Raw genomic sequence first — 14,997 nt, 5'->3', positions numbered from 1 at the left:
GCAGCTTTAAAAGCCAAAACGCCTTCCCTATAGGGCCAGCCAGATGGAAGTGGATGGAAGAGAGCCTTACCCAAGCCAAGTTCTCTGGGCCCGTCGGATTGCGTTGTTCCTACATGGTATTGCCCTACTGGTGATGACACGGGCCTTGGCCTGGTGGCCCAGGGGTCAGATGCAGAGGTCAGGGTTGTGGCCACACCCGAGAGTGGTCTGGGCCCTGGAGCAGCTGTAACCTTTATCTTCTCCCATCTCCAATTTCAGAGCCTGGCATGGGATGAGAACTCTTCTTCTGCCACTTACACTGTGGCCTTGGGAAGGTTGCTTAACCTCTCTGGTGCTCAGTTTCCTCCTGTGCAAGTCAAGGGTTCTATAAACATCCACTGGCAATTTGAAGGACAGAAGGTGCTCCGGCGACGCTGGGCTCCGAGTCCCACCTCCATATGCAGGGTACTCCTCCATGTGGTGAGACTGCCCTCGGGGCTGTCTCTGCTGCCTCTGGCCTGGAACCACGGAGCAAGTGGGCCCCTTCCCTGGCCCCTGCAAGGACTTGGCCTCCACAGATGACCTCAGCACCCATCAGCATCCAACTATAATACACAACCATGCTTTAATTCCTCTCACCAGGCTGAGGGCTCCTGGATCTGGGAATGTGGGTTCAAAGGATTGAGTTCATTTTGTTGTAACTTATCAACAGTCCTGGACTTTGGCCTCCTGGTCTGAAGGAGCCAGCCTCCATATCGGGGGACTGGTGCTGATGGTGCCTGGAGAAGGAAGGAAAGTTCAGGTCATCAAGATGCCTGCCTGCCAATAGTGGCAGGGTGACAGGGGGCCTGGGGCAGTGCCACGGTGCAGGTGTGGGAGGGCTAACCTCGGCTGTCTTGAATCAGCCTCCTCCATATCCTTGCTCAGGACCACGCAGTAGGAGACCCCGGCACAGCTCCCAGTGCGCCGTGAGCAGGAGAGCAGCTGCATCTGTGGAACAGAGATGCTGGTGGGGGGGGGGGGCGGGAAACAAAGCCTGCAGGAGGTTGGGGACCCATCAAGGTCTCCCCTCTGCAGCCTGCAGCAACGTCCTGTGCTATGCATCTGCTATTACATTTCAGCCCACCCACATTCCAGGAGGTCTTGTCCGGAATGATGAAGCTGTGTCTGCCCTTCGAGGTGCTGAGCAGAAGGAGGGGCCGTTTTCTCCTCCCTCATTCCAACTCCGTGCTGGCAGCACAGAGACATTGATTTTTTTTTTTTTTTCCTTTCAATTTTTTTTCTGGCTGCAGCCAAATGAGGTCAGAAGTTAAATTAGTCCTTGGAGGTAAAAAGCAGCTGCATTCATATCCCCTCTTTCTGCTGACTTTTGCTGGAGAACATTGACAGTTTCTTTTTCTGTTCTTTGCAGATTCAGACCTGGAGGAGCTGGGAAGATCTTATCCGCCTGTGGAACCCCTGGGGCCACACTGAATGGAGAGGACGCTGGAGTGATGAGTATGGCTTCCGAAAACCTCTCTCCAGCCTTCCCGAGGGCCTGGTGTGCCGAGAGCCCCTGCCCCAGGAGGGCGGTCTCTGTCTCACCTGCTGCGGATCTCACTGTCCATTTCATACCTATGTGTGGCTGTCAGTTCACCTCCCATTGCCATGATGCCATTCACCAGGCATCTATTAGATCCCTACTGTGGGCTCCCTGCACTAAGTATACTGTGTTAGGGGTGTTGTGGGATATGTACAGATGACAAGATCGGGTGTCTAGCCCCCAGAAGGTTACAGTTTAACCACTGTGAACCTACTTACCCAGAATTACTTGTTTTTGTAAAGCATTGGGGAAGGAGTAGGTCATATGTTAAGTCCTATTTGGCAGAGAGAGATGGAGAGAAGGAGACTCATCCCATAAGGGATCCCATGGGATTTTTATCCTGATGACACCATCAGGAAAAGACTTCATTCTCGGGGGAGTTGGGGAACTGAGGCAAATTTCTGGCCACCTGGGTTGTCCGTCCTCCCTACTGATCTGGACTCTGATGTATAACCCGTGTCTGGACTCACACCTTGCTCGCGTAGGAGGAGTGAATGGAGCTGAGTGAGTGTCAGAGGCCCCTTGGCCATGTGCCACACGGCTGTGCTCTGCCCCAGCTGGCGAGTGGGGACACAGCTGTGTGATCAGTGGTTCCCTGGAGCCAGGCTAACATTTCCCAGCTGCCAAGAAGACTGATCCCTGGTCCCCATCCTTTGCTAAGGATGAGATGGCTATCCCTAGAGGGCCAGCTGGGGACAGGTTACCTGCTCCTCGGGCAGCCAGCAGAGCAGGTAGAGGCAATGGTGGAAAGAGAATAAGACTTGAAAAGAAATGCCGAGCATTCAGAGAGGTGAGCGACACCCAACAGCAGTGAAGGTCAATACAGGGAGAAGCAAGTTCTGGAAGACAAATGCAGAGTTGGCCAGCGTCCCTGCCCTACTTTCAGGCTGCCCAGAAGCTGACCTGATGCCACAAGTCAGGCTATGGCAGGGTCCACTCTGATCGTCTTTGAGCCCCAACAGCTGGCGTGTGCCTGCTCAACGTGGACACTCGTCAAATGGAACATGAACATACATTGAAGCTGGGGGTAGAAAGGGGGAGCGGGCAGAAGAGGGGGGGCAAGCAACATGAATTCATAGAATGAACCTGGTGGGACCTCAGATGCCCCCTGGAGAACAGAGCAGCTGAACCCCTCCCCAGAAGGGGAATGAAATTACAACACCATGAACCATGAACAGTGTTGCATTTTCACTCACTGTTCCCCCTTCTCCTTTTATCTTGCCTCTATGCCTCCTTCCTTCCTTTGCCTCTTCCAAAGCAAATCTTAGCAACTTCTGGCCTTTGCCGGTTCTCTTTCTCAGTCACCACCCCAAGCTGCCAGTATGGCCCAGGGGGCGATGTGATTAACAGAATCCCTGACTCAGGGCTGGTTGCTGGGGTTGGAGACTGGAAGAGCGAATGTCAATGACACGTTTGCCTGGGGCGGGAGATGAGGCCACAGATTCAGCCTCGCCTCCTGTGTTAAATGTCTCATGACTGGTGAAGGCAGCAGGGCACCAGGCTGACATGTTCAGGGCAAGCTTCACAGGTAGAATCGAACTTGAGTTCAAGCAGGAAAAAGAAAAGTATCACCGGGTGGGTGGGGATGTACAGACCACTGTGCTGAGCCAGGAAGGCTTATGGTATGTTCAGGGCCAACAGAGGAACCCAGGAGAGAAGTGCTGGGAGCTGGGACCAGAGAGCCCAATGGCAGCTTGGAAAGTTGGGTTTCTACCCCATGGGCATGGGATTTCTGAAGGCCCTTCAAGAGGGCGAAACCCATGCAGAGCAGGGAATGGGGAAGCGGGCCAGGCCATGCTAGCTCTGAGGGTCACATACCTGGCTGTGCTTGGGTTCACCAGGTCCCCCCAGAAGCGGAGCCATTAGAAAGTGACAGGTGATCGGATGATCACCGTCTCCCTGCTTTCCAAGGAATGGAGAGGGATGGAGAGAGCCGGCTGGTCTAATCTCAGCCATAATTGAAATTTCAGACGCACACACTTAAAGGCAAACTTGCATGAATCAATGGCATATTGATTTACACTACATTTATTTTCCCTTACACACTGCAGAAAATGTAATTATCACTTAATTATAAAATTGCCATTTTACAATAACACATCTGACTGGCTCAGCCTACGGCCCAAAGCGTGGGTGGTGGTCCCTTCCTTGCTCTCCCGCCACAGAGCTGACCCAGGTCCTCCAAGAAAGACACAAGCCACTTCTAGAGAGAGATCGGTGACACATTGTGCCTCTGGGGGCTGTTGCTTATGAGCCTGTCTCTGTTATGGGGAGCAGGTTGAAGAAGGGACAGCTGCTCGCTTCTGCCTGTGAGGGTCAACTCCTCTACCCCACACCCTAGGACTAGCTTCTGGAATACATTACCCTAGTGAACTGGGCAACTTTCTTCATTAGGCACGCTGAGAACTATTGCATGCCTGAGTGTCAAGGCAGTGGGTTCACTCCTGTGATGACGTAATGGTGAGAGTGCATCGCTGAGCTCATGGAGCTCAGAGTCCGGGGAGGGATGGCGAGAAATAAAGAAGCACCAGAAACACGGGGTACCAAGTGCTGAGGCGGGAGTGGTATGGCTGCCATGTGCATTCAGAGGAAGGGCAAGGACTCTCAAGGTGGTTTGGGAGTCCCATGGGGGGACAAGCAGGGTTTCCAACAGAGATGGCTGTTAGGAGGAAAGATGAGTGATATCCTCAAGTTACAGGGTTGAAAGGAGGAAGAACATCCCAGGCAGAGGGAGCCTCACTGCGAAGGCCAGGGCAGACCAGGACAGGTATTTCCAAAGGGATGAAGATATTCGTGTTCTGAGTGCGGAATTTCAGTGTGGGGTGTGTGTGGGGAAGTGGGGAGCTCCTCAGGGAAAGCTGGAGCGGGAGGCAGAGGCCAAGGTTCTGTTTGGGGAGCTTGAACTTCATCCTGAGAGGACAAGGGAACCCCTGATGTGTTTTAAGCGGGGAGATGTCAGAATCTGATTTCTGTTCTAGAAAGATCATTTGGATGGCCTTGTGGAGAGCAGATAGGGAAATGGGCAGGACTGCACGGTGGGAGACTAGTGGGAAGTCCAAAAAGGGGATGAGGGTTCGTAGCGGGAGGGATGGAAGTAAGCGGATGGCTTCAGGAGGGATTTCTAAGGTGGGATTGTCAATCACCATGGCTTGGCGGTTGCTTGCCTGTGGCGGGTTGAAGGGAGGAGTGGCTTCTCGCAGTCCCGCTCTGGCACTGGGAGAAGGCAGAGGGCAGTTTGGGATAGGCTGGTTTCCAGGTCAGTACGGGCTCTGATGGAGACGTGGCTTGGCCCATAGCATGTATCCATCTAACCCTCAGGAAAGAGAATCTGGCTGGAGACCATTTGGAAGCCACCAGCATATAGACAATGACAGATTCTGTCACTAAGTAGAATGACACCCTCCCCCTGCACCCCAAGAACTCGTGGAGGACAAGCCTCCTGCTGGGGCACGTTTTGCAGAGATGCAGTCCTTCAGGAGCTCTCAACCCTGTGTCTGTGTCTCCATACTCAGGTCTCTGGAATGGCAGAAAATCCCGGACCAACAAAGAAGACAGCTGCATGAGAATAAGGAAGATGGCGAGTTTTGGTATTTTTCTTTTAAGACTACATTTTAAAGCTTTCCCTATTGCCCACTCCCTCAATCCCTATCCCTTTTCCTAAACCTTGGTGGGAGTAGGGATTAGCTTTGCAGAGACCTAGGTAGAAGGAGACTATTTCTTTTTTTCCACCAAGACACACAAGCACTGGATGGGAAATTATTTGTGTGCTTTCTCTCTGTGTGAAAGGGATTTCATTTCTGAAATATTGGAACTTCCAGAAAATGTGAATGGTAAAGGGAATATTGGCCCCCAAGCTTTGAAAGCAATAGTTTCCCGGAAACCAGGATGCCTGATTATTACATCTGTGTGTTAGGACCCACAATGTTCCCCCTGGAGCTCCACAGTCTTCCAAAAGAGCAATTCGGTCTTAACCTCCCAGCCCTGACTCTAGAGCTCTGGGTGAGACATCTGTGTCCTCCCCCAGCAGCTATGGAGGATCAGATTTAAAAAAAAAAAACACATTCTCAGCCATGTGCTCATATCTTAAAGGATAATAAGGACATTTCCCTGAGAGGTTACATTGGTTTATTTAGTAACATATTCAAATGGATTTAGCATGTGTGAAAAGGAGACTGGGTCTACAGAATCAAGAAGCAGAGAGACAAATGTAAATTAGAAAGGAAAAATATTGCCAATATCTCTACTTTGATCACCGTAGAAGGGGGGATTTTATTTTTTTTCCTATATTTTTGCCATTTTTAAAAATTTAAATTCAATTAGCCAATAAAGCACATCACTAGTTTCAGGTGTAGTGCCCAACAATTTGTCAGTTGCGGATAATGGATTGAGCGCTGGGTACCAATACAAGGTGGGATTTTAGATGTTGAGACCATTGTATTCTGATAAGGATCTCAACAATGAATTTGGTGGAGGGTCAGAGGAAACCGTAGTCTTCCTGGCACCACATGGGATGCAGAGCAGAGAGAGACGGCAGCCATCCTTCACAGCCATGAGAGGGACTTGCAGAACCCGGAATTTTATTCAGTGTTGTCCTCCCGACCATAGGAGGGAGAAGTATCCTTGACAGTGAGTGAGGCAGGCTGAGGCTCTGGTCTTTGGGTGGGACAGGGGTAAGTCCACAAATACTGGAACTGACAGACAAAGGTGGACTGGAGAGAAGGGCACCCCCCACCCTAGGGACAAAACCAGTAAAATGATGTTTATAATCTGCTTATAACAGGATGTCATGTCAAGATTTCCGAGACAACTTCTCCTGCCTACATATATGCAACCAATTTCCAGTCAGTCTAAACCAAGAAAACGTGCCTCATGAAAGATGGTCCCAGGTGATGTTCAAGAACAGTGCAACTCCAGGAAATACCACAGGTAGTTATGGTGTTGGCAATTCTTCTGACAGATGGAAGCAGTCAGCCCTAGCCTTGCCTTGGCTTCAAGTCTCAGTGGCCTTTGATTCTAGAACATCAGCCTGAATTTGAGAGAAATCCTCCAGTCTAAAGGGACAGTAGCTGTTCTCTAAGGCAAACAGTTGCTGGTGGGCTGAGTGGGAGAATCTCACGTGGGCCTCCGCTTCCCTGTCATGCTCTCCCACCATCCTACTCACCAACACCAGCCTCCCAGGAGGAGGACAGGCTCACTGCTCTTCAGTAATTACCTAGGACTGGGGAGCTATGGAAAGAACACTAGACAAAAGTCAGGGCTTGGGTTAAACCATCACTTTACCCCATAAAGCACCATCCAGACATAAGAGAATGTTCCTGCTCCATGTTGGTGGGTGTATCCTGCTGCCGCACCCTGAGATCCCAGAGGTGGGCACCTCAGAGCCTGGACTTGGGTTCCCCTGAGATGAATTTTGTTGAGTGTGACCTTGGGAGGGTCACATGTTCTCCCCACACCTCCTGCTCCCCATTTGCCACACAGATGAATGAACTAGCTCCCTGTGAACGTGAACCTGAGTATTCTTACACATCCTTGAGAGGGGAAGCTATGCAAACAAGTTTGTGTGTATGTGTGTGTGTGTGTGTGTGTGTGTGTGTGTGTGTGTGAGAGAGAGAGAGAGTATGCATGTGTTTGCACCTAGACATGACCATTCCCTCTTCTTGGCACCTGCCTGTTGAGAATGGCTTGCTTGAATGACCCCCAGGTGTCCCTCTTTTCAACTCCAGGATCTTCGCCCTGTTGGTCAGAGAACCTTGGCACCAGGAGGCCATGGGTGGACTCTAAGGAACTTCCCAGTCACACTTGGGCAATTGACTGACCTTCCAGATCTTCAACTGACTGTGGGGCCAAAGTTCCCTTCCCTGGATATAGCACATATCAATGAACTACGAATGATACACTGGGACTATTCTTAGATATTCTTTGCATGGAAAAGAGGGAAGGGATCCAGCAAGCAAATACCCACTGGGCACTGCTAGGTACCCTTGAATGCATCATCTTGTTCAACCCTCACAAGGAGGAGCCTCTGTGCTTCCCCATTCCCCTCTCAGAGCTTTCCAACCTGCGATGCTCCTGATATGCATTCATTCCTCTCTATCTTGACTTGTCTTCATTCCTCCATGTATTTGAATCTACCTTAATAAGTCACCTTACTTCTGTCTCTTACTCTGGCTCTGATGAGCACACCTGGGTAGTAGAGTACCGTGAGTGGCCATCCCTCTGCCTGTTTGTTTCTGTCTTCACTAGTGCTGGGGGATTAGCATTTCGGGGATCTGATGGTTATCACCAATGCACAAGCTCATACATACCTGAGAATTCTAACATTCCACTTATGACAAAAATAGCCCTCAACTTTACAGTTAAGGAAATATTTTCACCAAGTGGGGAACATACTTCCCCTCCTTGCTGAGCGTGAAGAAGCTTGTGCAACAACTGGTAACTGTGGGTATTTGGGCTCCAAATCCGGATTTCCTGATGATTTGGTTCAGATTTTCTGAACCAGCATGGCCCTGGCCTAGTAATGGCCCTGGTCTAGGAGTCTTAAAGAAGCCAAACTGAGCTCCAGTGACAGCTCTTTCTCATGCAGAAGGACTTTCGAGGGACACGCAGTCCATCTTCTCTGTGCCAGAGGGCATGGAAAGCCACAATGCCATCATGTCCATCAACATCATCCAGCAAAATTTAAAGGCAAAAGACAAATTTCCACTAAGCCTCAGTGTGTTCAAGGTAAGGCGGCCTGCATAAGGGCTTACCTTTTCAGACAGTTATGCATTCCTTGGGCAGAGAGAGCAGCTGACCAGTGTGGGGGATTTCACTGAACTATCTCAGAGATCAAACCCAAAGGGCCCTAGGGTTCACCTGGTTCAACTCTAAAATTACAGGAAAACGTGGGCCTAACAGGAGATCAGTCTTGACCAGGCTTACAGTGGGACACGCCTCCTTCCGCTGTCACTTAGCATTTTCTGGTATGCTGCACGCTCAGATACTTGTCAGCCAAAAAGTAGTCCGGTCCAAGACCAGCTGTTGTAACAATGCAGATTCCTGGGACCATCCCAAACCTTCTGAATCTGAACAGAGTCTGAAAATCCACCTTGTAACAAGTTCCCTGGGTGCTGTTTATGTGCAGGAAAGTTTGACAGTCATTTTGGGAGGAGTTTAAGCTAAAAAAACGAATCCTGGCTATAAAACCAGAAGGCATGTTTTTCTCTTGTATTTAAACCAAAATCCAGGCATTGCTTGGTGGTTGGCTTGCAAGCATTTGCTTGGCCATTCCTCCAAGGTCAGGTTTTCCTCCCCGCCTGGCCTCCCCTCCCCCCGTGCCACTCCCAACAAGCTTCACAGTTCCTGGGGGACCATCCTTCCACCCACAAGTCTTCACACACATCCCTGCAAGGAGCTCATCAGGGAGTTTGATTTATAAAATATTACTTAAAAGTGTTGCAAAAGAAAATCTGATACCTCTGCTCCCACTTCCTTTACCAGTTAATTTAATGCATCCCAAAGATAAAGTGAATGGTTCTTAAATCATAGTCCGCACCCTCTCTGGACTAAGGTAACTAAGGTCCCACAACCATCAGATGCTGGGGTTCCCTGTCTTTATGATGGGACTGAAGTAACTGAGGTTTAGCAAGTAGAGGGACAAGGTCTCAATTAATGGCAGAGCTGGGGATTGGGCACCAGCTGCCCCCAAGCCTTCAGTCAAACATAGCCATCACCTCTGTGGCTGGGGCTCTGAATTTAGCATCTCTGGGAATAATCTCCATTCCTGCTCACTGAGCTGAAGGCAACAATCAGAACCCCAGGTCAGCCCATGTGTGCTGGGCAGGGCTCCTGGGTGCTCTGCTCACGCTGGAGCAGTCTTGAGTCCTGGCTGTAGTTCACGCCAGTGAGAAGGTTTCACAGTGATACCATGTTTCAGAGTTTGATGTGTGTTCACATTCATTGCCTCAAAAAACATTTTTATAGATGTGGAAGTCAAAGCTGAGAGAGAGTAAGCGACCCGCCCAAGATACAGTGAGGAGGTGATGGGAAAGTACTTGATACCGGAACTCCTGGTCCCAGGTTCCGGCCTCTCAGTGGGGCTCAGACGCTTGCTATTCTCATGATGCTCACAGCTTGAAGGAAAACAATGATTCCAGCTCTCGAAGGAGTAGAGCTCTTTGGGTTCTCTTCCAACCATGCTTCTACTTCCCAGTTTCGTGAAATGAATGGGAAAGAAATGGTTGGGGTTTGGCACAGTACTTGGGTGTCTAAAACCTGCTAAGGCCACCAAAGAATACTGAAAGATGCAGCAGTGGATGGTTGTCATTGTCCTCACCACCAGGCACCTGAACACTCTTCCACCTGGTGGAAGGCAGGGCCTCATTTCCCACCACAGCAACCAAAGAGGCCAAATATTTTCTCTCCCCAGACCCTGAATACAAAGGGGTAGATATGCAAGCCAGGCTTGTCCAATTAGGTATTCCTCTCATGCCCACCTCCCCCATCCCCAGAATCTTGGTCATTCTGGGTTTGGACTCTTGAGGTGGGACCAGCCAAAGGATTATCCATAGCAAATCTTGGGGCCCAGCAGCATCCATGCAGGGAGATTCTGGGCATAGCTGTCCACCCTGCTTCCCACTCGCTTTCCTAGCTGCATTCTCATACATGACTTCTCATACATGACTTCTGCTCATCCCACCCTGGTAGGTTTCCTTTGCTTCCAGCCAAGAATCCCAAGTGATTCAGGTGCATTCTGAGAGGACTCTCATTCTCAGAGTCTCTTCTGAGAAGAACAAAAGAAAGGGGAAGGAGAGGAATTGAGCCATCTGGTCTACCCAGCCAAAACGGAATAGTTCTCTCATGATGAGAGAGTAGCAGGAGAGGGTAGTCCTTTGCTCTCTCCTGATGAGGACCACTGCCCTCTTCTGATGAGAGACAGAAGCCCAGAGAGGGAAAGAGGGCTGCCTCAGTGCACAACTAGGGATGCTGGTCCCATTGCCATCTATGAGTCTGGTGCCCCAGAGCTGGGCATCACAACAGGCTTGTGTTAACTGATTTTCCTGAAATCTTTAGAGTTCAGGAACCTGGCACAATTGTAATCCTACCTATTTTTAAATGCTGCCAAGCCCATTTGTCTACTCTTCAGCCTGAGATGCATTTCTCAGCTGTGCTCTTTGCTAAAAAGGCACTCAGATCTGTGGTCTCCTCGGGCTCCCCGGAGGTCCCAGTGGAGCTTTCAGGATCCTGATTGAGTTAAACACAAAAGAACTGTCCAGACTATAGTAACTCAAGAGACACTTGGGTTTCTTTCACAGTTGAGCTGAGAAACATGCTCTGTGCATGTCAGCCACCAGGCTCTCAGAAGTCTGCAGGGCTCCGCTGGTGTTTGTGGGTACATACTGCTTGTATGACCGCTATGTACAGCGCTCTGGTCCTGGCATGGTCCCGTGACTACCAACTCCTATGGGAGCACCATTCTTTCATCATAACAAACATGGGTAGTGTACCAATAGGTGGGGAAAAAAGACAAGGGTGGACAAGCCAATTCATCTTCACCCCAAACCTCCCCCCTCCAAGGCTGGAACTTTCCCCCTCCCTTCCGGCTCACTCTTCATCTCCAGAAAATTCTGCCAGGGCAAATCAAGCGGTTTGTGCACATGGTTGTTGGGGGGCTGGGGGGTAGGATCAGTAGGAGAAAAGAACCAAAACCCACACCAACAGTGGATGACAGCATTGGGCCGTGGGTCTTAGTCACCAAGGAAGCAAAGCAGCTTGCTTTCTTCCCACCTCCACTCATTACACTGCTGGGAATGTTTCCACATCCATAAAACGGGGTCCCAGGGTCTGCTTTCGGGGTTACAGGGAAGCACCTTACACGTGGCAAGGTGGCTTAAAAATGGGCCTGCATCTCCGTATTTCCTTCTGCCACAAGGAAAGACAGAATGTAGGTATTTCCCTACTCAGACGCACGCGTACGTTCCCTACAAACTCCGGGAGGCCTAGAACAAATTCCTGCCATGTTTTACAGGGGCGTGGTGGAATAAAAGAAGTTTCCTCGCCTTGGAGCTCCTGATGCTGGGAAACTGACATCTGATCTCGCATCTGTCTTACCCCCACCCTATGGACATCTCACTCTTCCCTTGATTTTATCGCTGTTGCTGTAAAGAGTAGCCGCACGTGACTGAGCCGACAAAGGGAGACTCTCCCCCTCCATTTCCTTCCCCCTTGAGCTCCCTACCGCCTACAACAGGTTAGGTGTTCTCTTCGCATCTCTGCACGAGGAATGAGTAATGCTCCCATTCCATGGGGTGTGCAGGGAACAGGCTGACTGTAGGAAGAAGGAATGCAGGGCCCAGAGCCGGAAAGCTGGAATCTGCTTACCTTTGTGTTTTGGTTTAGGCTCCTGAACCTGCCTTTCTTTTTCTTGCCTGCAGGTCGACCCCCAGGTATGACTCAGCGCCTTCTCGCGCCTGTGTTCTTGTGTGTTGGTAAACCTCCACGCCCCTTCCGACATCCGTATCTTCAGCACATTTCTTGTTATTCCGTGGCTGCAAATTTAGTCTTGGTCTGTCTGTAACCGATACAGACTTAGACTCTCCAAACAGATCAACCATGAGGGACATATTTTTGCTGTCCTGGTCGAAAAGTTGGACCTCTCAAGCTGTTCTTTGGTTTGAAATCTAAGAGGGGCTGCAACCAAGAAACCATCTTCAAGAATTTGGCCTCTGATAGATAAGACCGATGTAGGCAGTTCCTTCCTCTCTAAGAAACAGAGCTAATGGCATCTTGGGGGGACGTGAGCCTCCTATTCCTGGTGAGCCCCCGAATCCACCACAAATAGGGTGAGTCCTCTGCAACTGTAGCTGCAGGCCATAGCTAGCTTCTCTTACAACCAAATTGCCACCTCTCCTGAACTGGTATTCTCCACATTGGTACAGGGTGATTTAGGAGTAAGGATGAAGGACAGATGTAGCTCCAGGAACACAGACCAGTTAAATGGATGCGGGCTCTGCCGGGCTATGGCTGCCAGGTGAAGTGTGTGTGCCTGGGGACCAAGGATGTAGCCATAGCCAACAGGTGGTACCCATAGCATGCTTCTGATCCAGGGAAGTTCCTCTAGACCTTTCCAGGGGTGCCCCAACAGGTAGACAGAGGCCAGGACAGGGGTTCTCTAAGCAGGAATTCAGAAGCCCAGGAAGAAACTGGGTAGCAAGGCAGCCACTGACACCGGTGGCCCTGCCACAGAGCTGGGTTCAGGATCTGATCTTTACTTCCAGCAGCCGGGTCATGGGAATAGAACTTCTGGAAGGGCTTCGAGGGAGGCGCCCGGGTTCAAGGAACAAATCTCCAGAGCTAGAGGAAGGAGTGGGAATTTGACCCAGGAAAAGGCACAAGCCCCATCCCTAGAACTACAGGGTCAAGTCAGTGTGCAAATAGGAATGCAGTAATTGGATGCTGGGTCTCTGTGCGCTAGACCAAGAGCCTCCCGTCGTGCCACATACTCACACTTTTGCCTGCCACTGAGCAAGCCTGCTCTGGAGGATAGGGAGCCTGGACAAGGCTGCAGATGTCCAATGGAGAGAGGAGGGCAGGAGAGGAGGGAAGCAGGGGAAGTCTGGATTGTAGGAGGCCCACACTCTTCTGCACATAGTGCCTCCCCACGTGCACATGCATGTGCTTACACACACACATACCCAGAGCCACAGGACAGTGCCGGCTTTCTGGAGAAGAATCATTCCCATCATTGCTTTTGCCAGAAGGGCTCACACAACTCAGACTCCAAACCTGCTGGGGCCACTGTTGGCATCAGCAAAATCACCTTGGAGGCTGCACCCAGCCCTTGCTGCCTACGTGGGACAGTGACGGGTCTCCTGTCTCATCTTGTAGACCAGCCCTGCTCCCACCCCCTGAAAAGAAACTCCCCCTTTCTCCCTGTTGCTCCCCAAGGCAGAGCTCACAAATAATCATTTCACGCTGCGTAACCTCTCTAAATGGAATCCCCGCGCTCGATTGTATTGGGGAAAATTTATTTAGTAAGGGGTTTTATTATGTAATATGTATGTGACATCTGGTAATGGGAACTGCATTATATTTATTGTTTTGTCTCTAAGAAAATATTGAAAGAAAAGGAAAATGATCAGAGCCTATTATTCTCCAACGAGAAGGAATTCCAGGGCTCTGCTGGGAAGACGAAATGGAGAGAAAGGAAGAGTCCAGCTCTGCAGAGCTACATAGTCCAAAGGGTCCTATAGAAGGTTCTGGAGAGAAGGGATGTCAGGGGTTCCCGAAGTAATTCAGTTTTGGGACAATTTCCTTGGATTCCACGGAAGTCTTTATAAGCAGAGAGAGAAACCCCAAACCCAGGATTCTGTGAGATTTAATGAGATAAAACCATGTACCATATTTTTTCTGCATTCATTGTGGTGTTAACATCTATATTAAATACTAGTCTGAGTTTTGTGGCATTCCAAAAACCCAGGTAAGCAGTGTCTCCCTTTTCAGGGCCTGTAATGCAGTTTTGGTGAATGGAGAGAGGTCTGGAAGGTGTTGGGTCTCTTTTGGGGTCTGGGTCCATACAACCCATGGGGCTTTCTAACCATCTTCATGTTTTCCTCCAGTTCCAGCACTACCAGAAGTTGCCACCCACCTTCTTTTCTAAATTCAGAAATGCTATCGAGGGCATAAGTTCCAAAAACAGGGGCAGCCTCACTAAGCGCTACAGTCTGAGCCCTGGGACCTACGTGGCGGTCACTTCTGCCCACAGTGAAACCGTTGAGTTTTTGCTCCGAATCTTCCTGAAAATGCCAGATGGTAACAGGTACAGAAACTCTGGGCTTCTAAATGTTAGGTTTCGCTTAATTTTATAAAAACCCATGGCATCATCTTGGGAAGCAGGTACTGTGTCAGCAGGAGACATGGCACGGGCCTCGTTTGCAAGACGCTCACCGCGAAGGGTGGCGAGAAAGTGTGACCCAACAAGGAGACCATGAACAGGAAGGGGCCATTGCTCAGCCAAAGTACAGAGTTACATGGGAGGACAGAGGAGAGGGACCCACCTCAGGCAAGAGGGATTGAGGAACGTCTCTTGGAGACAATGGCATTTGAGCTAGTCCCTGATAGAAAATGTATTCTGATGTTTAAAGGAAAAGGTAGTGCAGGTAGAAGAAAAAAAGCATGAGCAGAAGCAGGGACGGGGGTGAGCCTGTTGAACCTGTTGAAGTATAGGCAACATTAGCCACATGCGCAGGAAGGTTGTCCGTGGCGGTCATGGCAGTTGTCTGAAATGTGACCAGAGCGGGGGCGGGGTGCATCCAGGAGACAGTGAAATATGGGCCTGAAAGACAGAGTCCAGTGGTGGAGAGTCTTTAGTGCTAAGTCAGTGGTCAAGACTGTACACATCCTGCTGGGCACCTTAGTCCCTGTTGGTCATGAGGCAGACATCTCTGCAGTCACGGCCA

At 50.2% G+C, this 14,997-nt stretch overlaps 1 protein-coding gene across 5 annotated transcripts in view; it reads left to right on the top strand.

Moving 5' to 3' along the window:
* CAPN13 (calpain 13) overlaps window positions 1–14,997 on the top strand; it is an 83,263-nt gene that overhangs the window by 43,417 nt on the left and 24,849 nt on the right. For all 5 annotated transcript variants that reach the window (XR_006606511.1, XM_004777895.3, XM_045079271.1 and 2 more), the window contains 6 exons: window positions 1,391–1,476; window positions 5,074–5,148; window positions 6,342–6,487; window positions 8,145–8,284; window positions 11,974–11,985; window positions 14,158–14,357. Coding sequence is in view for 4 of the 5 variants with exons in the window: in XM_004777895.3 (XP_004777952.1) it covers window positions 1,391–1,476; window positions 5,074–5,148; window positions 6,342–6,487; window positions 8,145–8,284; window positions 11,974–11,985; window positions 14,158–14,357 (659 nt within the window). In the remaining variant the exon portion in view is untranslated. The remainder of the gene's footprint in view (window positions 1–1,390; window positions 1,477–5,073; window positions 5,149–6,341; window positions 6,488–8,144; window positions 8,285–11,973; window positions 11,986–14,157; window positions 14,358–14,997) is intronic.

This window comes from Mustela putorius, unplaced genomic scaffold, assembly GCF_011764305.1.
Source record: "Mustela putorius furo isolate JIRA1106 unplaced genomic scaffold, ASM1176430v1.1 tig00000281_pilon_pilon_pilon, whole genome shotgun sequence".
Lineage (NCBI taxonomy): Eukaryota > Metazoa > Chordata > Mammalia > Carnivora > Mustelidae > Mustela > Mustela putorius.
The sequence above is the reverse complement of the archived record's forward strand: the minus strand, read 5'-3'. Positions and strand labels throughout refer to the sequence as shown.